Source organism: Rhipicephalus sanguineus, chromosome 8 (assembly GCF_013339695.2).
Source record: "Rhipicephalus sanguineus isolate Rsan-2018 chromosome 8, BIME_Rsan_1.4, whole genome shotgun sequence".
NCBI lineage: Eukaryota > Metazoa > Arthropoda > Arachnida > Ixodida > Ixodidae > Rhipicephalus > Rhipicephalus sanguineus.
This window is the reverse complement of record NC_051183.1, coordinates 115221859-115246199: the sequence shown is the minus strand read 5'-3', so window position 1 is coordinate 115246199 and position 24341 is coordinate 115221859. Positions and strand designations below refer to the sequence as shown.

The 24341-nt window shown below is 50.5% G+C and overlaps 1 protein-coding gene across 1 annotated transcript in view; it reads right to left on the bottom strand.

The window, feature by feature from the left end:
• LOC125759487 (uncharacterized) overlaps positions 1 to 18715 on the bottom strand; it is a 60405-nt gene extending 41690 nt beyond the window's left edge. Inside the window, exon 1 of the mRNA XM_049418335.1 lies at positions 18588 to 18715. Coding sequence (XP_049274292.1) covers positions 18588 to 18715 — 128 coding nt within the window. The remainder of the gene's footprint in view (positions 1 to 18587) is intronic.
• Between the last annotated feature and the right edge of the window lie 5626 nt (positions 18716 to 24341).

Sequence of the window (24341 nt, the reverse complement as noted above, 5' to 3'; positions counted from 1 at the left end):
AATGGAGAGACGTCTAAGAGAGAATTCGCCGCATGCTTCTCGATGTCATCCAAAGTCCGTCGTACACCTATCGCCAAACATCGCATCATTGTCGATTAGTCCGTGAGGCCTATATACCAGCAACCCTACCGTGTTTCACCTAAAGAAATAGAGACTATAGGAAGTCAGGTTCAAGAAATGCTCCGGGATGACGTCTTTAAGCCGTCAGCAAGTCCCTGGGCTTTACCTGTTGTCCTTGTGAAGAAAAAGGATCAGACTTTGCGTTTCTGCATTGATTACCGGAAACTAAACGCCGTCACTAAAAGGGATGTTTATCCTCTTCCAAGGATTCAGACACTCTGGATAGGCTATAATATGCGAAGTATTTTTCCTCGCTGGACCTTAAAAGCGGATACTGGCAGATCAAACTTGACGAAAAAGATCACGAAAATACGGTGTTTCTGATACCGGACGGTTTATACGAGTTTAAGGTTCTTCCCTTTGGCCTTTGTTCAGCACCCGCCACCTTCCAGCGAATGATCGACACAGTGCTGTCCGGTCTAAAATGGCAGTCTTGTCTGGTTTATCTGGACGACGTCGTAATCTTCTTTGCTACCTTCGAGCGACATGTGGAAAGGCTGCGGGCTGTGCTCACCGCTATCGAGTCAGCAGATTTGACGATAAAACCTGAGAAATGCCATTCTGGCTTCCGTGAACTCATTTTTTTCGGCCACGTCATGAGTGCGGAAGACGTCCGCCCAGACCCTGGAAAGATTGAGGCCAGTCGCAAAATTTCCAAAGCCAACGGATAAAAAGGCCGTGAGGTGATTTTATGTTTCTGCGCCTATTACAGACGATTGGCCAAAAATTTTTCGCAAATCGCTAAACGCTTTCGGCTGACAAAAGATGTGCCCTTCGTTTGGCTTACTGAACTGGAGGATGCCTCCAAATAACTACGGTATTGCCTTCAAAGCCATCCTGGTCTTGCGCATTTTGACAAAGAAGCGGAAATAGACATTCACACAGGTGCAAGTAATGCAGGTCTTCGTGCCGTACTTATTCACTGGCAAAATGGAGAAGAACGAATCATTGCCTACACCAGTCGCACTTTCGAAAGCTGAGGTGAACTACTCAGCGACGGAAAAAGAATGCCTCGCTGTGATACGGGCTATCGCCAAGTTTCAACCATATTGCCACGCCCACTTCTTGTCTTGTTTTGATGTATTCGAGTTTGACCGGCAGGAGCGGTTATCAACGCTCGACGCTGTCCGCGAAACAGTGTTCGAGAAGCTTCGCGATTGTAGTAGATCGTTTTGTTGAGATTGCGCCGCACGCGAATGTTCGAGCTTTGTTGAGAGATAACGCCGCCACCACCGACGTCATATCGCCCGCCAGCCGGCCAGCGATACACGCCGAGGAAGACCGACGTTTGGCGTGCCCCCGAACATCGTCCACTCTGCTACCACTGCGGAGAAGCCGGCCACACCTACCGCCGCTGCCATTACCGACAGATAGGACTGCGCGGGTTCGCCATCGACGCGCCGCGTCCACAGCAGGGTGAACGACCACGTGACTATCGCCGACTATCTGGCAGGGGCGCCCCGACCTTGATCGCCGTCGCCAGGGCCGCTACGCCTCTCCCCAATGCCAACGATACACTGGCCCAACGCGGGGCCGGTCACCTAGCCCGCATCCGGAAAATCAAGGGCAGAAACCGATGTAGGTGCGGTTGCTGTACGACGAAATACCGAAGATCCTCCGCCGCCGACGACGACGCAACGACGGATCCTTCAGGACACGACGCGAACCAGACAGAGCCCTGACGACGAAACCTCGTGGACCGAAGTAGACCTGACGACGCAACGTGGAAGCAGTGGAACAAACCGACGTAGCCGTCACCCGACGCCACGACCTAACTGCAACGCAAGACGACGAACTAGCGACCTCGACGTTCTTATCGACGGCCACAGCGTCACAGCCCTCGTCGACACCGGAGCTCGACTATTCTGTCATCAGTGGAGCGTTCACCATGAACCTGAAGAAAGTTAGGACTGCCTGGGAAGGCCCCGAAATCCGGACAGCTGGAGGTCACCTCGTAACGCCGGAGGGAATCTGCACAGCGAGACTCACCATTAACAACCGGATTTATCCCGCGAACTTCATAGTGCTGCACCGTTGCTCGAGAGATGTCATCCTTGGTATGGACTTCTTAGGCCTTCACGCTGCAGTCATCGACCTAAGGTGCAAGTCGATAAGACTGTCCACGGAAAAGGCCCTACCGCCGCACACTCCGCCAAGAAAACATGCCCTGAATGTGCTGGAAGGCCAGGTCACCATTCCCCCTCGCTCCAGCGTCATCATTTCCGTCGGTACTCAGTAATCAGCAGACCTGGAAGGCGTCGTTGAAGGCGACCAGCGCCACTTGATTAACCGCAAAATTTGCATCGCAAGAGGAGTAGCCGAGCTGCGGCTAGGGAAAACAACAGTTATGCTCACAAATTTCAGCAACGAGTACAAGCACGTGAGCAAAGGCACGACGGTCGCCTACATCGAAGAAATCGTAGAAGCCAGCAATGCTTCCGGCCTCACCGATTCTCCGGAGACTACTCCGAGGAAAAAGCGCCGGCTTTCGACGTCAATCCCAGCCTTCAGAAGCACAAACAAGAACAGCTCAAAACCCTGCTCTTGCAATACAAGGACTGTTTTTCGTCGTCGTCAAGAATTCGGCAGACCCCCGTGGCAAAACATCGCATCTTAACAGAGGAAAGTGCCAGACGACTCCGTCAGAGCCCGTCCAGAGTTTCGACGCGAGAACGCGAGGCCGTGAAGAAACAGGTCGACGAAATGCTACGCGACGACATCATCCAACCGTCGAAGAGTCCGTGGGAATCCCCGGTGGTGCTAGTAAAGAAGAAGGATGGGACTCTACGTTTTTGCATCGATTATCGTCGCCTGAACAAAGTCACGAAGAAGGACGTGTACCCCCTTCCCCGGATAGACGACACCCTGGATCGATTACACAACGCAAAGTAACTTTCGTCGATGGACCTCAAGACCAGTTACTGGCAAATAGAAGTCGACGAGAGAGACCGAGAAAAGACTGCCTTTATAAACCCAGACGGCCTGTTCGAGTTCAAGGTCATGGCCTTTGTTCTTTGCTCCGCACCTGCGACTTTACTGTACTGGCCGGCTTAAAGTGTTCTGGCCGGCTTAATACTGTACTGGCCGGCTTAAAGTGGCAGACGTGCCTCGTGTACTTGGACGACTTCGTCGTGTTTTCCTCAAACTTCGCGAACACCTTCGGCGCCTTGAAGTTGTACTTGAAGCAATCAAGACCTCCGGACTCACCTTGAAGCCTGAAAAGTGCCGCTTCGCGTACGAGGAGCTCTTGTTCTTGGGTCACGTGATCAGCAAGGATGGTGTTCGCCCGGACTCGCGGAAAACAGCTGCCATCGCTGCCTTCCCGCCGCCCACGGACAAGAAGGCCGTACGCCATTTTCTCGGCTTGTGCGCCTATTACAGGCGTTTCGTCAAGGAATTTTCACGGATCGCCGAGCCACTGACGCAACTCACAAAGGCCGACGTCGAATTCAGGTGGGAAACGTCGCAAGTTCAAGCATTTGAAGAATTGAAACGACGCCTGCAGACGCTGCCGATACTTGCGCATTTCGACGAATACGCCGATACGGAAATCCACACCGACGCAAGCAGCGTAGGACTCGGTGCCGTCCTTGTGCAGAATACCGACGGATTAGAAAGGGTCGTCAGTTATGCTAGCCGGTCGCTATCAAAGAAAGAAATCAACTATTCCACAAGAGAAAAGGACTGCGTGGCCATCATCTGGGCTACATCGAAGTTTCGCCCCTACCTCTACGGCCTGCCCTTCAAAGTTGTGAGTGACCACCACGCCTTGTGTTGGGTAGCTAACTTGAAAGAGACTCCAGGTCGCCTCGCACGGTGGAGCCTAGGACTTCAAGAATTCGACATTACCGTCGTGTACAAGTCCGGACTAAAACACTTTGACGCCGACTGCCTATCTCGTGCCCCCATCGACGCGCCGCCGCAAGACGACGATGACTGCTTCCTCGGAACTGTAAGTGCCGACGACTTCGCCGAAAGGCAACGAGCCGACGCGGAACTTGGGGGCCTTATGGAGTACCTCGAGTGCAAGACCGCCGTTGTTCCGGAGGTATTCAAGCGAGAACTACCGTCGTTTTTCTTACGGAACGGCGTTCTCCTGAAGAACTTCTCGCCACTTCGAACCGACTGCCTTCTCGTCGTGCCCTCATCATTGCGACCAGAAGTCCTCCAGGCCCTACACGACGTCCCGACGGCTGGACACCTCGGTGTTCCCCGCATGCTCGCCAGAATACAGAAAAAATACTACTGGCCACGCCTTGCTGCCGACGTCGCCCACTACGTTAAGACTTGCCGAGATTGCCAGCGACGGAAGACACCACCGACTAGGCCAGCGGGACTTCTGCAGCCAATAGAACCAGCTCACCGGCCGTTCCAGCAAGTCGGCATGGACCTACTGGGGCCGTTCCCGACATCGACTTTCGGCAACAGAGTGGATCGTCGTAGCAACTGACCACCTCAGCCGCTACGCCGAGACAAAGGCCTTGCCCAAAGGCAGTGCCGCCGAGGTAGCCAAGTTCTTCGTGGAGAACATCGTCTTGCGTCATGGCGCCCCAGATGTCCTCATCACAGACAGATGTACCGCCTTTACTGTGGACCTAACTCAGGCGATCTTCAAACACAGCGAGACGAGCCACCGCCGCACCACCGCCTACAACCCGCAGACAAATGGCCTCACCGAACGTCTAAATAAGACCATCGCCGACATGCTGGCCATGTACGTCGACGTTGAGCACAATACGTGGGACGCCGTTCTTCCGTACGTGACCTTCGCTTATAACACGGCCGTCCAAGAAACAACGCAGATGACGCCGAACAAGTTGGTCTACGGAAGGAGCCCGGCGACGACGCTCGACGCCATGCTACCGAACGTCACCGACGAAGAAAACCTCGACGCCGCCGCTTACTTGCAACCTGCCGAAGAGGCTCGACAGCTCGCCTGCCTGCGCATCAAGGCCCTGCAGTACACCGACAGCCGTCGCTACAATCTTCGACGACGGTTCGTGGAATACCATCCCGGCGACAATGTTTGGGTTTGGACGCCGATACGCCGACGTGGGCTTAGCGAAAAACTCCTTCGGCGATACTTCGGGCCATACAAGGTGCTTCGACGTCTCGGCGCTGTTGACTACGAGGTCATCCCGGACGGCATTACCATCTCCTAGCGACGCCGCGCACGACCTGAAGTCGTCCATGTCGTGCGCCTTAAGCCGTTTTTTGCGCGTTAGCGAACCTGGGGACTCTTTTTCCTTTGTTATTGTAATATATTTATGTATGCACTTGTTTTTTTTCTCTTCTTTGTTCTTTCACAAGCATCGGCACGATGCTTTTTCAGAGGGGGGCAATGCCACGCTCAATTCATGCCTTGTTTTCATGTACTCGAGTTTGACCGGCGGGGACGGTTATCAACGCTCGAGGCTGTCCACGAAACAGTGTTCGAGAAGCTTCGCCATTGTAGTAGATCGTTTTGTTAAGATTGCGGCCCGCACGCGAATGTTCCAGCTTTGTCGAGAGATAACGCCGCAACCAGCGACATTGCAGGAAAGTTCGATAGCGCCTGTATAAAAGCCGACGCGTTGACCGCTTGTCAGTTGATCGACGGTCGACGCTCTGTCCGCAGCTATCAGTGTATTGCTGTAGTTTGACTTTCAGTTTCCCGGCCACAAATTCGGCCAAATAAACAGCTTAGTCTCGGAAGTGCTGACTGCTGTGTTCGTTGACGTCACGACCACGTGACAATATTTATACGGCAGACATTTGCCAGCTATAAGTGACCATCACTCACTATGCTCGCTGGCCAATGTCAAGGATTCGTGTGAATGGCTTGCAAGATGGGCGATACGATTACAAGAATACGATATCCCAGTCATATATAAGTCCGTGACAGCCACAGTAATGCTGATTGCTTGTCACGCGCTTCGATTGAACCCGCTGCCTCTACGTCCGCCGACGACGGACAGGATTTACCACTCTTGGGGGCTGTGACAACATCGCAGATGGCACATCAGCAATCTGACCCGTAACTACTACAATTAATCAAGTACCTGCAGGGACAGTCTGTCGATGTTCCAGGAGATTTTGCCCGCGGCTTGTCGGTGTTCATCCTCTGCAATAAGGTCCTTTATAAAAGGAATTTTGAAAACACTACAGCGGCATTCCTGTTCGTCGTCCCTGCGCTTTTACGACCTGAGATCTTGGAGGCTTGCCGCGACGATCCGTCAGCGGGACACTTAGGAGTGAGCAGAACATTAGCACGCATCCGCACTAAATATTACTGGCCGAAGTTGCTAAGCTGTGTGCAACACTATGTCAGAACCTGTCGCGACTGCCAAAGACGCAAAACCAAAACAGAGCCGCAGCGCGGCTCTGTCGTCGCGCCGCAAACTTGAGCTTAGGTTCCCTATAGCGTAGCCAACTGTAGCATGCGCACACTCGCGCGAAAGAGAAGTCTTCTTCCTCTTGTTTTTCGAGAGCGTTCATGATGCTAATAACGCAGGCAAAACCCGATTATCTCCGAGCCAGCTCCTCAATTATCATTCAATTCGCGGATATGGCGTAACCAGTGCCCCGCGTGCCACTAGATGTATGGAAGAAAGAAGAGAACGAACTGTTGGCACGAGAGGAGAGCTCGCGCATGGTGTTAGAAAGCGATGTTTGCCTGACATATGGACGTGCGCCACAAATCATCGTCATTCATGCAAGGTACCCACTACGCCATAAATCATGCAAGGTACCCTTAGATGCGAAGCAACTTGTCAACGAGGCCTGTCCCCCCGACGTCGCGTCGGCTTAGACAGTGCCCTAGCCGACCTGAAGTGGTGGGCTTGCGAAGCCGAAGCGAAACGGGCGCGTTGACATCGCATTCTCAAACTTCAAGCTACAACCTTTGCATCAAGAGCCATTAACTTTATACTTTACGGACTACAAGGCCGTTACACTCAAGGGCAAACGTTCCCCTAAGCTTAAAGTCATATATGACGAGTAACAACATCAGGGGAACCTCGAATAGAATGTCACGTGGTCGTGACGTCGACGAAGGCAGCAGTCAGCACGTCCGAGATGAAACTCTTTATTAGGCCGAACTTGTGGCCGGGAAAATGAAACTCCAGTTTACAGCAATAAACTGATAGCGCCGAACAGAGCGTCGACCGTCGATCAACTGACAAGCGGTCAAGCGCGTCGGTTTTTATACAGGCGCTATCGAACGTTCCAGCAATATCGCTGGTGGCGGTGTTATCTCTAGACAAAGCTGGAACATTCGCGTGCGGGGCGCAATCTTAACAAAACGATCTACTACAATCGCGACGCTTCTAGAACACTACATCGCGGACAGCGTCGAGCGTTGATAACCGTCCCTGCCGGTCAATCCCGAATACATCAAAACAAGACAAGAAGTGGGCGTGGCATTGCCCCCCTCTGAAAAAAAAGCATCGTCCCGATGCTTGTGAAAGAACATAGAAGAGAAAAAACAATTGCATACACAAATAAATTGCAATAACAAAGGGAAAAATAGAGTTCCCAGGTTCGCTAACGCGCAAAAAACGGCTTAAGGCGCACGACATGGACGACTTCAGGCCGCGCACGGCGCCGCTGAGAGTTCGTAATGCCGTCAGGGACAACCTCGTAGTCGAGTGCGCCAAGGCGTCGAAGTACCCTGTACGGTCCGAAGTATCGTCGAAGAAGCTTCTCACGAAGTCCTCGTCGGCGTATTGGCGTCCATACCCATACACGGTCACCGGGTTGGTATTCCATGTGGCGTCGTCGAAGGTTGTAGCGGCGGCTGTCAGTCGTCTGCTGGTTCTTTATCCGTAGGCGGGCGAGCTGTCGTGCTTCTTCGGCGCGCTGTAGGTAGGTGGTCACGTCGATGTTTTCCTCGTCGGTCACGTTTGGTAACCTGGCGTCGAGCGTCGTTGCCGGGCTCCGTCCGTAGACCAACTTGTATGGCATCATCTGCGTCGTTTCCTGTACGGCCGTGTTGTACGCGAAGGTCACGTACGGAAGGATGGCGTCCCACGTCTTGTGTTCGACGTCGACGTACATGGCCAGCATGTCGGCGATGGTCTTATTTAAACGCTCGGTGAGGCCGTTGGTCTGTGGGTGGTAAGCGGTGGTGCGGCGGTGGCTTGTGTTGCTGTATTCCAAGATCGCCTGAGTTAGGTCAGCCGTAAACGCCGTACCTCTGTCGGTGATGAGAACCTCTGGGGCGCCGTGTCGAAGGACGATGCTCTCAACGAAGAACTTGGCTACCTCAGCGGCACTGCCTTAGGGCAGGGCTTTTGTTTCGGCGTAGCGGGTGAGGTAGTCGGTAGCCACGACGATCCATTTATTTCGGCAAGTCGACGTTGGGAACGGCCCCAGGAGGGCCATCCCGATCTGCTGGAATGGTCGCCGAGGAGGCTCGATCGGCTGAAGGAAGCCTGCTGGTCTTGTGGGCGGTGTCTTCCGTCGCTGACAGTCTCGGCACGTCCTTACGTAGCGAGTGACGTCGGCGGCAAGGCGCGGCCAGTAGTACTTTTCCTGTACTCGTGCGAGCGTTCGGGAAAGTCCGAGGTGTCCAGCCGTTGGGTCGTCGTGCAGGGCGTGCAGAATTTCTCGTCGCAGTCCCGAAGGTACAACGGTAAGGTAGCTGGCTCGGGCCGGAGAGAAGTTCTTCTTTACGAGGACGTTGTTTTTCAAGGAAAATGATGCCAATGCTCGCCTGAATACCTTTGGGACAACGATGGTTCTGCCCTCCAGATATTCCACTAGACCCTTCAGTTCCGGGTCGGCTCGCTGTCGTTCGGCGAAGTCTTCGGTACTTATCGCTCCCAAGAAGCTGTCATCATCCTGGTCGTCGGGCGTTGGTGGGTCGACGGGGGCACGAGCCAAGCAGTCGGCGTCGGAGTGTTTCCTTCCGGACTTGTACACGACAGTAATGTCAAATTCTTGAAGTCTTAGGCTCCACCGTGCGAGGTGACCTGAAGGGTCCTTCAAGTTAGCTAGCCAACACAAGGCGTGATGGTCGCTCACAACATTGAAGGGCCTGCCGTAGAGGTAGGGGCGAAACTTTGACGTAGCCCAGATGATGGCGAGGTACTCCTTTTCTGTTGTGGAATAGTTGACCTCTACTTTAGACAGCGACCGGCTAGCATAACTGATAACCCTTTCCAGTCCGCCCGTCCGCTGCACAAGGACGGCGCCGAGTCCTATGCTGCTTGCATCGGTGTGAATCTCCGTATCGGCGTATTCGTCGAAATGCGCAAGTATCGGAGGTGTTTGCAGGCGTCGTTTCAGTTCATGAAATGCTTCGACTTGCGCTGTTTGCCACCTGAATTCGACGTCGGTCTTCGTGAGCTGCGTTAGTGGTTCGGCGATCCGTGAAAAGTCTTTGACAAAGCGTCTGTAATAGGCGCACAAGCCGAGAAATCGGCGCACGGCCTTTTCGTCGGTGGGTGGCGGGAAATCGGCGATGGCAGCTGTTTTCTGCGGGTCTGGGAGCACTCCAGTCTTGCTGATCACGTGACCCAAAAACAAGAACTCCTCGTACGCGAAGCGGGACTTTTCTGGCTTCAGGGTGAGCCCGGAGTTCTTGATTGCTTGTACGGATTGAAGTCGATGGAGGTGTTCGTCGAAGTTCGAGAAATACACAACGACGTCGTCCAAGTAAACAAGGCAAGTAAACAAGCCAGCTAATACAGTATCCATGACTCGTTGGAAAGTCGCAGGTGCCGAGCAAAGACCGAAGGGCATGAACTTGAACTCGAACAGGCCGTCCGGTGTTATAAAAGCGGTCGTTTCTCGGTCTCTGGTCGACTTCAATTTGCCAGTAGCCGGTCTTGAGGTCCATCGACGAAAAGTAATTCGCGTTGTGGAGTCGATCCAGGGTGTCGTCTATCCGTGGGAGAGGGTACACGTCCTTCTTTGTGATTTTGTTCAGGCGACGATAATCGACGCAGAAACGTAGGGTCCCATCTTTCTTCTTCACTAACACCACGGGAGACGCCCACGGGCTGTTGGACGGCTGGATGATGTCGTCGCGTAGCATTTCATCGACTTGTTTCTTAACGGCCTCCCGTTCCCGCGTCGAACCCCGGTAGGGACTCTGACGGAGTGGTCGAGCATTTTCTTCTGTTATGATGCGGTGCTTAGCAAGGGGCGTTTGCCGGACCCGCGATGACGACGAGAAACAGTCCCTGTATTCCTGCAGAAGGCGTCGAAGCTGTTGCTGTTGGCGAGCGGGAAGACTTGGGTTTACGTCGAAGGGTGGCTCAGGGATCGTCGTCGTAGTTTCGTCAGAATTTGAAAAGGCAAACGCATCGCCGACGGCCAAGATTTCTTCGATGTATGCAATCGTCGTGCCCCTGCTCAGGTGTCTGTATTCCTGGCTGAAGTTCGTTAGCATCACACTTCCTTTTCCTTCATGCAACCGAGCAATGCCCCTTGCGACGCAAATGTCACGGTCTAGCAGCAAACGCTGATCGCTCTGGATGACACCTTCGATGTCTTCAGCTTTTTCTGTGCTGACGGAAATTATGACGCTGGAGCGAGCCGGGATGGTAACTTGATCCTCGAGCACGTTCAGGGCATGTTGACATGGACTCGTATCCGGCGGTGTCGTTTATAGGGTTATCGATTTGGTTCTTAAGTCGATGACGGCGCCGTGATGGTTTAAGAAGTCCATGCCAAGTATGACGTCCCTGGAGCAGTGTTGCAAGATTACGAAACTCGCAGGATACGTGCGATTATTGATTGTGACTCTTGCTGTGCAGACTCCAGACGGCGTTATTAGATGGCCTCCAGCGGTGCGGATTTCGGGGCCTTCCCAAGCAGTCTTAACTTCCTTCAACTTCGTGGCGAAGGGTCCACTGATGACGCAATAGTCGGCTCCAGTATCGACGAGAGCGGTGACGTTGTGGCCGTCGATGAGAACGTCGAGGTCGCTAGTTCGTCGTCTTGCGTTGCGGTTGGGTCTTGGCGTCGGGTCACGGCTGCGTCGGTTTGTTCCGCTGCTTCCATGTTGCGTCGTCGGGTCTTCTTCAGTCCGCAAGATTTCGTCGTCAGGGGTCTGTCTGGTTTGCGTAGTGTTCTGAAGGTTTCGTCGCGACGTCGTCGTCGTGGGCGGAGGATCTTCGGTAGTTCGTCGTACAGCAACCGCACCTCCATCGGTTGCTGCCCTTAGTTTTCCGGATACGGGCTAGGCGACCGGCCCCGGTTTGGGCCAGTGTACTGCCGGCGCTGCGGTGACATGTAGCGGCCGGGCGACGGCGAGCGGGAAGGTCGTCGTCCTTGCCACTGTGTTCCGGTGAGGTAGTCGTCGATGTCGCGAGGCCGTTCGCCTGGCTATGGGCGCGGCGCGTTGACGGCGAATCCGCGTAGCCCCATCTGTCGGTACTGGCAGCGGCGGTACGTGTGGCCGGCCTCCCCGCAGTGGTAGCAGAGCGGGCGGTTGTCAGGGGCACGCCAAACGTCGGTCTTTCGGGGGGGGGGGTGGGGGGCACAGCGTTGTCCTGTCGGCAGGCGGTATGGCGTCGGTGGTGGTGGCGGCGGTGCCTGGCGGCGAAACTGCTGCGGCGCCGCGGCCTCTTGACGTGGGCGAGGAGGGGGGACGTTGCGTCGGGCTGCAGCAGCAGAAGTGGGCGTGGCAAGAAGGACCAGGAACATTGATGAAAATTAAATATTTACAGAAATCTGAGTCGACTCATGGCTGCTTCGCATACTATTCAGGGTTCCCATTACGGGGCGATGGTGAGCATTTGTATTTTAAACTGCGGCGCGTGGAGTGACCCCTCTGCGTCTATGGCCTGCCACACGGGGCCTTCTGACGAAAGGGGTGCCCTGCGTTCATTTTTTTTCTCCACATCACGGCTGGGTGAAGAAAGGGGCCACTTTGTCGCGCGCGTCTCAAGTGCATTTTTCAAATGGAAAGAAAATACAGGAGCGTGGCGCCATAGAAAGCGCGCTCAAGCTCCTCCGAGATCTGCGTACCACCAGCGGTAAATGGTTTATATAAATAGCTCGCCATTATTTCGCCTGCACATGCATGGCGCGTGGTTGAGTTGTCTAACACAGGGCGCTGTGGCGCGATCGGTCGCTGGTTCGAATACGCGGCCGTGTGGTTCGGAGTTTTTTTCTTTTGCATTGTTTTTCTTTGTGTCTTATATATATATATATATATATATATATATATATATATATATATATATATATATATATATATATATATATATATCCGGGACATGACGGTGACGGCTAAATCCGCCGAGGGAGCCCATATAATTTCTATGGCAATAAAAAATGCAGACAGTTTGCATTAAGTCGCGCAAAGCTTGGCAAAGCGACGTACTGGCCCTTCGCTACTCGTGCTACCCGTCGATCGACGTTTTCAGCTTCTAAATGCGCGGCTTCCTTCTCGAAAGTACGCACTTTTTAAAACGCCCATTGATTAACTGAACAATATCGGGCGCAGCTAGGCTACGCACTATCGAGCGGAGGCTGCGCGCAACGTCTCCGTCGTTCGGCGTGGCTTAGCAACTGCGCATGCACGGCTTTGCTAGGCGGGGCGGCATTTGGTCGCTAGAAGACATGGCGCCTGCATCTTCTTTCTATTTTTTCTCTCAGTCCCTACTTCTTTCTCTCTATTTTGTTAATGTTTTCTCTGTTTCTATCTGTTTCTTTCTGCGGTAATTTCTTTCTATTTCTCTCTATCGTATTCTTTCTCTGCTACTCTTTACTTCCTCCCCTCCTCCTTTCCATCCTCCTTACCATCACATCTCTCCTCGTCGTGCTCACTTCCCTTTTCCGCCCCTCGCTACACTATACTATACAAGGCTATGCTGTGCTCTTCTGGCGTGCCTGGACAGCCGAAGCATGGCCCGCTTTATCGAGGTAGAAAAAGAATGTGTTCCTTAGTGGTTGGCTAGGGTTTAGCCCTGCTTACTATGCATGAATTTTAAATCGCAATACTGTTCATGCAGTGATTGACGGCGGATTGCAGGTTTGTTGTCTTGTAAGATAATTGTGTTGTCCCTGTTTGTGTGACAAGGAATAGGAATACGATGGGCCCTCAGGCCGCTCTAGGTGGCCGAGCGGCGTTACGCTTCAGGGTCCGCCATGGCGCAGCACACGATTCGGAGTTGAGGTGTAATCGAACCTGAGCCTTCGGCGTGGCAAGCAGGTGCTCTAACTGCTTGTCACTCCTGTCATTTCTCTGCCGTCGTCTACTTCGTCCGTTTCGTGCTTCGCCCCCCATTTGGTAACCATGCTTCACGAATTCGACCAAACTTCCACACCACTCTACCACAGAGTGGTGTGGAAGTTTGTGCAGTTCCCAGCGTCAGTCCTTGGAACTGCATTTTCATGATTTACAAATATACGCGCTCTGTGTGCAGGCGTCAGAGTGGGAGATATAATATCGCACTTAAACGTGGTACAAGCGTACATTGCCATCGGACGTCACACTATGGGAATTAGATAAAGAATTGGTGGTTTAAAGCCGGCAACCCATTAAAAAACACACATTACTGAGCATATTTCCTTACAAACATGTAGGGGTTTTATCGCATCTTTGAAAAGTATCACGCGCGTAATAGCTGCTGGTTTAAAGCATACCACCTTTTACAAAAGAAAACACATTACTGGCCGCATTCTCGTGCACACACGTAGTGGCTGCACTGTGTTCATACAAGTGCTGCTGAATAGGGCGGAAACCTTTTTACCATTTACTATAGGTATGTCGTGTGGAGAGGGTGCTGGTTGGGCGAGTGGATATAATGACAACCGAAACAGAACGCGATGAGGATGGGGTTGGATATCTTAATCGTGTTCAACTCTTATAGGCGAAGCTTAAGCGTTCCCCAGTTCTTAGATCTGTTAACAATACTCCACGTACTACACCCCATTCATATAGTGTTTTCTTCAAAAGCACTTTTGCGCATGGTCATGGTTCTGTGGCAGAACACCCGCTGCCACGCTGAAGCGAAGCTTTCTTTATTGTGAGGTATGAAAAAAGAAAGAAAAAAAAAATAAAAATAATATAATATAAAAATAAAACCTATAAATATAAAATAAAAATATAAAATAAAACTATAAATATAAAATAAAACAGACAATGCTGGTTTTTAGTTCACAACTAACGACGCCTGCGCCGACACCTGAATTTCTGCGAAATGAGCTTTTTAACGCCAACAAATAAAACATAGTCTGCATAACTGTTGTCGCAATGGTGGCGCCGAAACATTACGCGTAAATTGTGTTGCGAGAAGTGAAAAAAAGGCTGATTAGAAATTGTTCCACAATGAACGTATGTGATCGCGCATTGTCATACATTCTTGCAGATCCTCACACAGGAATTAATATTGCCAAGGGCATAACCGATGCCGCAGGGATTCGGTATGAACTCCAGAAGGCGCGACTCTGCCTTGAAAACTCCAACTATGAAGAGCTGTTCAAGGATGCAGGCGAAACGAGGTATGTGACTATCAGTGCAGATGTTTTTGCACATGGAGAAATCTTGAAAAAGTACTTCCGCACTTGTGCTATCCGCTACATGCATTATGAGTCAACAGTGTTCGCTGGTGACGTTACCTGCAGTTACTGAATACTGCGGTAATTTTTCATTCAACCAATCCTCTGAAACATATGTACCTTTTCTTCTAACGTGTTATCAATCAACATACGTGTCTTCAGTGTGCTACGCAGCGAGACAGTGCCCTCATGCATTGCGCACACTCGGCTAAACAGATGTGGTGATAAGCATGATAGGTTCCTACAACAGTTTGTGTGGTGAACATCACCACCTCAGGGCATAGCTCGGCAAACTCACCTGTGAGTCGACTCACTCCGACTCACTCAGAGTTAGATCGAGCCGTAAGCCTGAGTCTGATTGAGTTCGGGTGAGTAATATTTTGATGAGCTCGAATCTGAGTCAGTCCGGTTGAAGAAAATTTTAGTGAGTTTGAGTCCGAGTGAGTTCAGTTAAGGAAAATATTGGTGCGTCTAAGTTGGTGTGAGTCCTAAGTGGAAAATATATTTGTTGAGTGAGTCCGAGAGAGCTCCACCTTTTGTTGCCGACTCATGTGCGAAGAATGCGCAAAGCGCATTCTTCGCACATGGATGCGTGGGGATGGGCTCAGAAAGGTAGCCCGGGGTGTTTTCCCGCCTTCTTTTAACTGCGAAGCATTTATTGGCAAACTATCAAGAATTTTAACTGCGATGCATTTACTATCTATCTATCTATCTATCTATCTATCTATCTATCTATCTATCTATCTATCTATCTATCTATCTATCTATCTATCTATCTATCTATCTATCTATCTATCTATCTATCTATCTATCTATCTATCTATCTATCTATCTATCTATCTATCGCACAAAGTCGCCAACGACTTTATGCTCTTGGGACCGTTTCTTTAATGGGGTGTATATCTAACTTGGTATAGCAGGAAATCACCATGGAGAACACGAATGTCAGGTCATAACATTAAAATCATGACATGCATGTCATAAACGGCATGATTTACATGCCACTGTCATCGTGTTCTTGCGTATGGCGTGACTAGAGTGTATGACGAACGTAATTGACAGATCGTGATGTGCAGATCATGACATGCATGTCATGTACGGCATGATGTACAGCCGAATATTATCTGGACGCAGTTCGTGTCCCGATAATATTCGGCTATAGTACATGCGCCGGCCATGGTGGCGTTGGAACACTGCGACCTAGGGGCCTCGAGGGACTGAGCGCAACGAGGTCTTTTTCCTTTCTTTTTCGTCTATAGTCTAAACAAGCGGTGTTACCGAACTGGTTCAGTGGCGTGTAGAGCTATTGTCCGTGTTTTGTCACGCTCATGGTGCACTACTGATGCTCTTTAGGTGAGAACACTTGCGAGACGCGATTGACCACATAAAATAACAACGCTGCGCGCCCGTCGGTCCGATGATGGCAGCGGATACCACGGTGTAAGAAAAATACTTCGGGGCGGATGCCTATCGGTGCGCCTCGGTAGCTTGTACCCAAAATGTAGCAACCATTTCTGCTAGTGTAAAATGGCAAAAAATTGATCGTGGGAAAAATTAGTGACGTTTTCTTTCTATTTCAAAACATGACTCAAAACCTAACTGAAAACATGTTTCAACCATAACTAATAAAATGAAACACGAGCCAAAACCACGTGTTTGACTAGACAACAACAAGAAGAAAAAAATCACGCCATATTCACGGAATGAATGATGATGAGTGGGGCGAAGCTCGAGAGGGGAGATCATCGGTAAAACCGTAACTCTCCCGTGAAAGTTCGCCCATTACATCATTAAGAAAGACGTAAACTCGCAAGTGCACTTCATAGAACTCACAACTCGTAAGACTCGCAAGTGCACTTCATAAAACTAGGCGGTCATGTACCACGAAAGACATGCATGTACAGACCCACGGCTTTAGGAAATATAGCGTAGTGGGTTCCTCGCAAGTGCACCTAAAATTATGATGATTTATAGACACAAGGACAAGCGCAGACTATCAACTGAAGGTTTATTTTTTCAGAAGCCACATATAAACCTTCAGTTGATAAAAACTTTGAAAGTTGAAAAATAAACCTTCAGTTGATAGTCTGCGCTTGTCCTTGTGTCTTCTGGTCGTCCGTGTTACTACCGCTCAGTATTAGCCCCGAGAACTTGGGGTGGCGCCGCCTAGTGGGAGGCGTGGATGACGTCACGGCACGGACTCTTCGACGCCCGCCGTGACGCGCCGGCATGTCATGCGCTTGCTTCGTGCGCTGTTCCGCTGTTTAAGTTTGCTTTTTGCCTGTCTCAAGTTTCAGATGAATGACGAAAGCAGCATCGATAATGTTCTTAGAAAAACGACAAAAAGTTATGCATTTTTTTCTTCTCAGTCGCCAACGGTGCCCGCGCTACGTCGATCACACTTTGACAGGGGTGATCAGGTTCGTTGTTTTGTCGCGCTGCTAACCTCGGGGATGGGTCTGATTCCCGACTACAGCAGCCGCATTCCGACGGGTGTGAAAAGCAACATTCCTCTGCATGGATACAGGTGCACGTTAAAGAATTCGAGGCGGTGAAAATTAACCTGCAGCGTGCCGCACAATCATGTCGTGGTCTTGACACGCAAGACACCTTATTCTTATTATCAGGTTGCGTCGTTCACGGGCGATTCCTTTAAAAATTGTGATGGCTTCGCCTCCACAAGTGTTATTTGCATCGGATGCATCCACGACTTGCGGACAGCGTTCTTGCCGGTGTGCCAAGCCCCGCGCACGATTACGAAAGCGCATGCAGTATTGAGTTTCGCAAAATGTCTCAAAAGCGCTCGCCCGAGAATACCGCCTTAGTTGTTGTGTTTGTTTTTCTTGTGTATTCGCTCACTCTTTGTTTTGTTTAATTTAACGTTTTTCTCGCAATAATTTCCGGGGTTCATTTCACAAGATAAACAAGTTGAGGTTAATTGCGGAAACTCCTTATTGCTGTCAGATTGTGTCTTCATGCAGCATCGTAGCAACGGCGCTGTTACACTTGTATAAGTACTAGTTTAGATAGCCAGCTCGTAAATTAATTTTCCTTGCAATTGATATACCACTGCGCATCATCAACCTTTATGTGGACATGACGTGCGAGACCATTAATTGACGCAGTGAGGCGAAGGGCGTTTAATTAATACGTGGGCCACATCGCTGAGAGCGCCATCGAAACAGCAGTTCAGAACGTACATTTCGACTTTCAGGCGCTTGTTTTGCAGGCGACTGCTATCAACAGTGCTCCCACGTGAATTTAACATTGCCGCTTGTGACGCGGCGGTTGATCGGACCAGCAGTTCGTGCAAATCAGGGTATACGATCACATAACCCCAGACGAGTGTTGAGAAGAATTGTTTACATAATCCAGGTATACTAACATCTCAGCATTTGGGAAACCATTGTGTGCGTGGCAGTATTATTTTGTTTAATGCGCCGGATTTATTAAGTGATTCTTTGCGATAGACAAATTCATCTGAAGTCTCCTGTAGCAGAAAGCGCAGTTCTGTCAAATCACCTAGATAACATGCAAAGGCAGACATAACTTGTAGGATAAAATGTAATTTGTGAATTGAAAACGTCCTAATTTCATTTGTAATTCTACTTGTGTAAACCTCCTCCCGAAAAATCAGGCAGGCGTTGTGCCCCTTCTGGTGGCAGTTGCCAGCTTGCTCTCTCCCTCTTTTCTCTGTGCCCTTGTGCTTGTATGTATAGAAATCAAATAAATAAAATAAATAAAATTCCACCTTCTACCTCGGGAGATTCGCATCGCAAGAATGAGCAGTAATCACCACCGCATCGCGAAAGAGCGGGTACGCGGCGGGCGCAGGAAAAGGCGATCCTCGGCCGCGGAGCCAGCCAGCGAGTCCTTGCCGTGACGTCACGTCGCCGCGACTGCCGCGCCGCCAGTGTTCGTTCTCGGGGCTAATACTTACGTCGATCATGAATCACCAACTCGCCCACTCGTCCACCTTGGCCAGAGATAAGACGACGACGCTGAGCCCTTCAACCTGTTGGCTGCTGCTGCGCTCACATTCTGGACCTGACGGCCCCTTCAGCCGGAACGTCTCGGTGTCCTTCGCCCATAACATAGTGGTGGAGGTGCTGGGAACCCGCTTGCTAGGACGGAACCACCACCGCTACAGCTTCGTCGAAGCCGTCGACGTGCCATCCTCTCGCTATCTGTCGCAACCGTCTCCGACATGCCCGACGAAGGAGACGCTCCAGGGCTGTACCTTGCGGTCTACTCAAGTACTGTGGAGTTGCACTGCCCTTTCGAGGAAAGTTGGGAGACGTCGACGCGTGGCTCGTCCAGTAAAGGCGAACGGGGAAGTCCAACGGCTTCGATGCCACGGCTCAGCTCACCCATGTGATCTTCTGCCTTACCGGCACTGCGCTCGTGTTGTGCGAGAACCATGAAGACACGCTGACGACGTAGGAACGTTTCGCAGAACTAAAGGCGTGTTTCGGTGACTCAGGCGTCAAAATGAAGCGTGCTGAACAGACAGTGTCGCAACTCGCGCAGGTGCCAAGTGAGACATACAGCACGTATGTTGAAGATGTGCTAAAGTTGTGCAATGTGGTCAATGGTCAAATGTTAGAGGAAGACAACTTCGGACATTTGCTGTAGGGTATAGCCAAAGGTGTCTGTAGCTTTCTTATCGAAAAAGAGAGCCTAAGCTCTGTGTCAGATGTCATTCGGTCTTGCCGAACTTTTGAACAGCTGAAAATGCGCAGGAGTGGTTGAAAGTTTGGCCGGCTGACAAAGGTTACGGCAAATGTCAGCGCAGACACGAGCCCTTGCCTCGACCCGTCTTCGACTATCCGACAGAGATTGTCTGCGAAGAACTTTGCCGCTATGAGGCGCTGCCATGTTCAACAGTCGACAACCGTACGGTATATGTGCGACGTGAGGCTATGAATGCACCGCCCCTTGTGTTTCCTTGGCATCCGATGGCTAGTACAGCGGCTGTGGTGTACAGCGCTGCGCCACCGTCAAGGACCAGCTCCCACTTATGACCGGCGCGCTCAGCGTCCGCCTTCTTCGCAACGCCCGATCTATTGCTATGATATACGGGATGAACCGACGCACTACAGAAGAGATGATGCTCGCTTCTTCGAAGAACAACCAAGGTTTCGACCTCTCCCAGTCTGCAACTCCTGCGGTGTCGCAGGACGTATCTCACGGTTTTTCTATCGTCGCGTAGCCCCCCGGTATGGGCAACCACCGGAATTCACACGACATTCCAAACGGCCTCGGGACATCCCGCGAACAGCAGACCTACTGCCTGGTGACAATTATTGGCGACGCATCTTCCAGAATAACTCCACGATATCTGACAGGAGTTTGATGCCTCCACAACATCCTCGTGCTACTCGCTGAACCTCACCGCTGCGCCGCACCGCCTCTCCTTTGTCACCGAAAAACGTGGCAAGCGCAGCCGATGGAGGTCACGTAGCTGGAGATTTGTTACTGCCAGAAATTCCTCCTGTGTTAATGCTCAAGACAAAAGTGCGTGTTTTTGTTGACGATGTGCCCGTGTTGGCTTTGGCGCACACGGGGGCAACAATTTCGGCCATTAGTAGTTAGTAGTTGGTCACGTACCACCACGACTCCTGCAGCAGAATTACACTGACGCAGAACAACAATGCCTCACTGGAGTATTTACTATTCAGCGGTTTCGGTCTTACCTGTATGGAGGCACCCCCACGGTCGTCACCGATCACCACTCATTGTGTTGGCTGGTCAGCTTTCATGACTCTTGTGGCCGTCTATCACGATGGGCACTTCGGCTCCAAAAATATAGCTTCACCATCTCTTATAAGAACGGTCGACGACACGCCGACGCGGACTGCGTTTCACGTATGCCACTCAAAACTACAGACTGTGGCGCCAATGATTTCGACGAACTTGTAACGTCTGTGTTGCTGAAATTTCCAGATCTCGACACTTTCGATGTTGAACAGTAAGAAGACTATAAATTAGCATCGCACTTCACAGCTTCTACAGCACGTCATTTCTGTGTACGTGATGGACTCCTGTGTAGGAACTTTTCTAGCAGTGGCGCACCTTTCCTCCTGGTGATGCCGGAGAGCCTTCGGCCAGCGAGCAAGTCCAAGTGCTATGCACGACAATCTTACAGCTGGACGTCTTGGTTCTGCCTGGACGCTCTACCGTACTAACGAACGTTTTTATTGGCCTGGAATGCGACATTCTGTTGAGGGGTATGTAACCAGCTGCATGCAGTGTCAGCGCCACAAACGCCCATCTACGGCTCCAGCTGGTCTCCTGCAGCCGATGCCATCTCCAAGCACACATTTTCATCAAGTTGCCATCGACCTCGTGGGCCCTTTTCCAAGATAACCTAAAGGCAACCGCTGGGTAATTGTATGCGTCGACTATCAAACACGCCTCTGCCAGACGGCGGCTGTGCCCTCCGCTACTGCAAGCGACGTCTCAGTATTTCTGCTGCAACACGTTATCCTCCGGCATGACCCACCTCACGTGATCATCAGTGACCGTGGAGGAAAATTAATGGAGGACATCGTAGAGGAGCTGCTATTGTGCGAGTCGCACTTCCGCCACTCGTCACCATACCATCCACAGACATATGCGCTTGCGGAGCGCGCCATCCGCATAATTGTAAACATTCTCTCTATGTATGTCTCATCCGACGACAAGAACTGGGATAACGTACTACCATTCATAACGTACGTGTTCAAGACCGCTAAGCGCGACACTATCGGCTATAGCCCTTTCTCCTTGCTCTATGCACGTCCGCCGCGGCAGACACTTGACACAGTTTTGCCTTTCTCTACGCGCGAAAGCATCAATGTCGCCGAAACCACCTGTCTTGCAGAAGTGGCGCGTCGTATTGCTCGTTTACGCACTGGTATTCCAAGAGAAATCGAAATCACGCTACGACGCTTGTCACTTTCCTGTAATTTATCGTCCCGGTAACTTAGTAGGGCTATGGACTCCGGTATGGAGACGAGGGTTGTGCCAAAAGTTCTTGGCCACATACGACTGACCGTTTGTTTACAGTTCTCAACACTCACAGAAATCACACACACAATACGTCACCTCGCGACGAGTGGTAAAAGATCTGCTAAAGCCGAAACTGTCCATGTCGCTCGCGCGAAGTTCTTCACACCAATTTGAATCGATGAACTCGCCCGGCGGGCTTCCTCTGCGACGAGAGGAATGTTGCACATATCTGCGAGGAATGCGAAGGCGAGTGAACGTGCTGACCGCCCGGAGCTGCTGCTAGGGAGAAGGCGACGACGCTGAGATCTTCAACCTGTTGGCCGTTCTTGCGCTCACCGTCGTGACCTAATAAACGGCCCCTTCCGCCATTACTCCTCGGTCTCCTTCGCGAGTAACATGCTGGACGATGTCATCTGCAGGCCGGATTCACCACATGCAGTGTCCAGGTGTTTGGGAACTACTTCTGCCATCCCAAAAGTTTAATCAGGATTATGGACGTTAGTCGCAGGCTGAAAAAGTGCCACTAGGCGTCAACGTGGGTGCATCCACGTGAAATGGTGCTATAGCTGCTAAACACCAATTAGATTTCGCAAGCTCTTGTATATCGGTGTACAATAAAGAGACAACTTCTTTGACGACACGGTTCACTTTCAATTTGTATCGATTCGTACGACCGAGGGATCAACAATCTTTCTTTTTTGACACATAAATACTGAATGGGATTGCTTTAATCCAAATACTGAAAGCGAAACGAAGGTGCATAGACAAAGGAAACAGCGCCAAAAATGTGAAAGTTGCGGGTTGAAGAGAATTGTAAGAGTTTGTACATGGTGTGAGCAACGTATGATGGGCAGAAAACCAGGCTCCTCATTAAGACGGTTTCACTTAACGGCAGTAAAGCCTTCAGTAGACTTCATCTTCGTCTTCAATTGCAGCGTGCAATGGCTCAATCAGGTCCTGTTACAATCGTCTTCGCATTTGCTTGCCAGGCTTCGCTTCTCAGTGGACACGTCAAAGCTCCGCGAGGAAAGAAACATCTGTGCTTCCAAGGTGCCTGCTACGCGTCCGTAGGGTAATGTGATCAACAAAGCGTGCCCGTAAACGCACGCTTTGTTGATCCTGTTGCTGATGATAAGGATTATGCTGGAGCGTTTTATTATGGGTGCGCCCTTAAACCGCCCAGCCATAGCGCATTACACATTTGCTGTAATTATACACTTCTTCAAGCTCCGCAGCTAAGTAACGAGAACAATTTATTCAGAGTGTTCAGCACGGTCACATGTGACGTCGTGCGACATTGGCCGCCGCTCATCCGGGTTTCTATCGCGCGTTTTCTACAAAGAAAAAGAAGGCTGCTTGAGACTACATAACGCTCCAATCTGCTTGCGAAATATCACCGTTGCGTTTTCCACATGCGCGGCCACATTACAGCCGCACAGTGTAGCCCCATCGGCGTTCAAGCTAGCGACACGGCGGCTTGCTGTTCGCATGAAGGCTGTGGAATCGCTCACGCAAAGTTTCGTTGCCGTTCTAGGAATGAGTCTGGTGCATATTTTAGCGGTGTTTTCCGGCAGCCTCAAAGCGACGTAGAAGGGACTGCCGTGGTGCATGCTGCCTCAGAATTGGGGGCTTTTGGGACGTTGAGGGCGTTCCTAGGAACACACAATGATTGAAGCAATAAGGCGCCAACGAGACAAACACAATAAGTGACGCGGACGAAGACCTACTAACAACTGTATTTTATTCAAAGAAAACGGGTATACATATAGGCTTGTTGTCTGACAGCGCTTGTCACATGGTGTACCTAAAAGCGATAAAAGTTGTACGTTATCGCGTACCTTCAACAAAAATGGTTATGTGGTATGATGCGTGGTGTATACGGCGAAATTAACATGAAAATGAAAAAGGTAATAATAATAATAATAATAATAATAATAATAATAATAATAATAATAATAATAATAATATGTGGGTATTAACGTCTCAAAACCACGATATGATGAGAGACGCCGTAATGGAGGGCTCCGGAAATTTTGACCACCTGGGGTTCTTTAACGTGCACCTAAATCTAAGTACAAGGGCCTCAAACATTTTCGCCGCCATGGAAAGTGCAGCCGACGCGACAGGGATTCGATCCCGCGACCTTCGGGCCGGCAGTCGAGCGCCATAGAAAATGAAAAAGAAAAATTATAACAATCACAGCAAAAAATTTTATAAACAGGTAACACAATACAACCCATTAAAAAGAAAATTCTTTAGTTTCTCAGAAGAAAGGTTCCGTGAACACACAACGAAGATGTCTTTTATTAGAACTCGCTGCTTTGCAGTAGAATATCTGTGCGTACAGTAGGTGGAAACGGCAGACAAAACGAGGTAATTCAGCTTAGGCCATAAATTTTTGTTTATCTCACCGCTTCTCTATTCTATTTGAACCGTATTATTTTGTGAGAACAAAATTCTCGCGATGGCAAAACTTTTCTGTTGCCCCAATGATTTGGTTATTGTGGGGTTCAACTGTGCGTCTGCGAAAGAGAACTCCCTGGTAGTTGTGTCCATTATAATATACACCGTTTGCTTGTACCATATTTATAGTTTGTCAGTTGCTGCTTCCTTTTCTACATCACATAAATATACCCAAGTTTTGCATTTAGGTACCCTGTCTGCAATATGCCGCACCTGGGCCATTTCGTACATATGTAAAACTTTGAGAGTCGTGTTTTCTGGCCCCA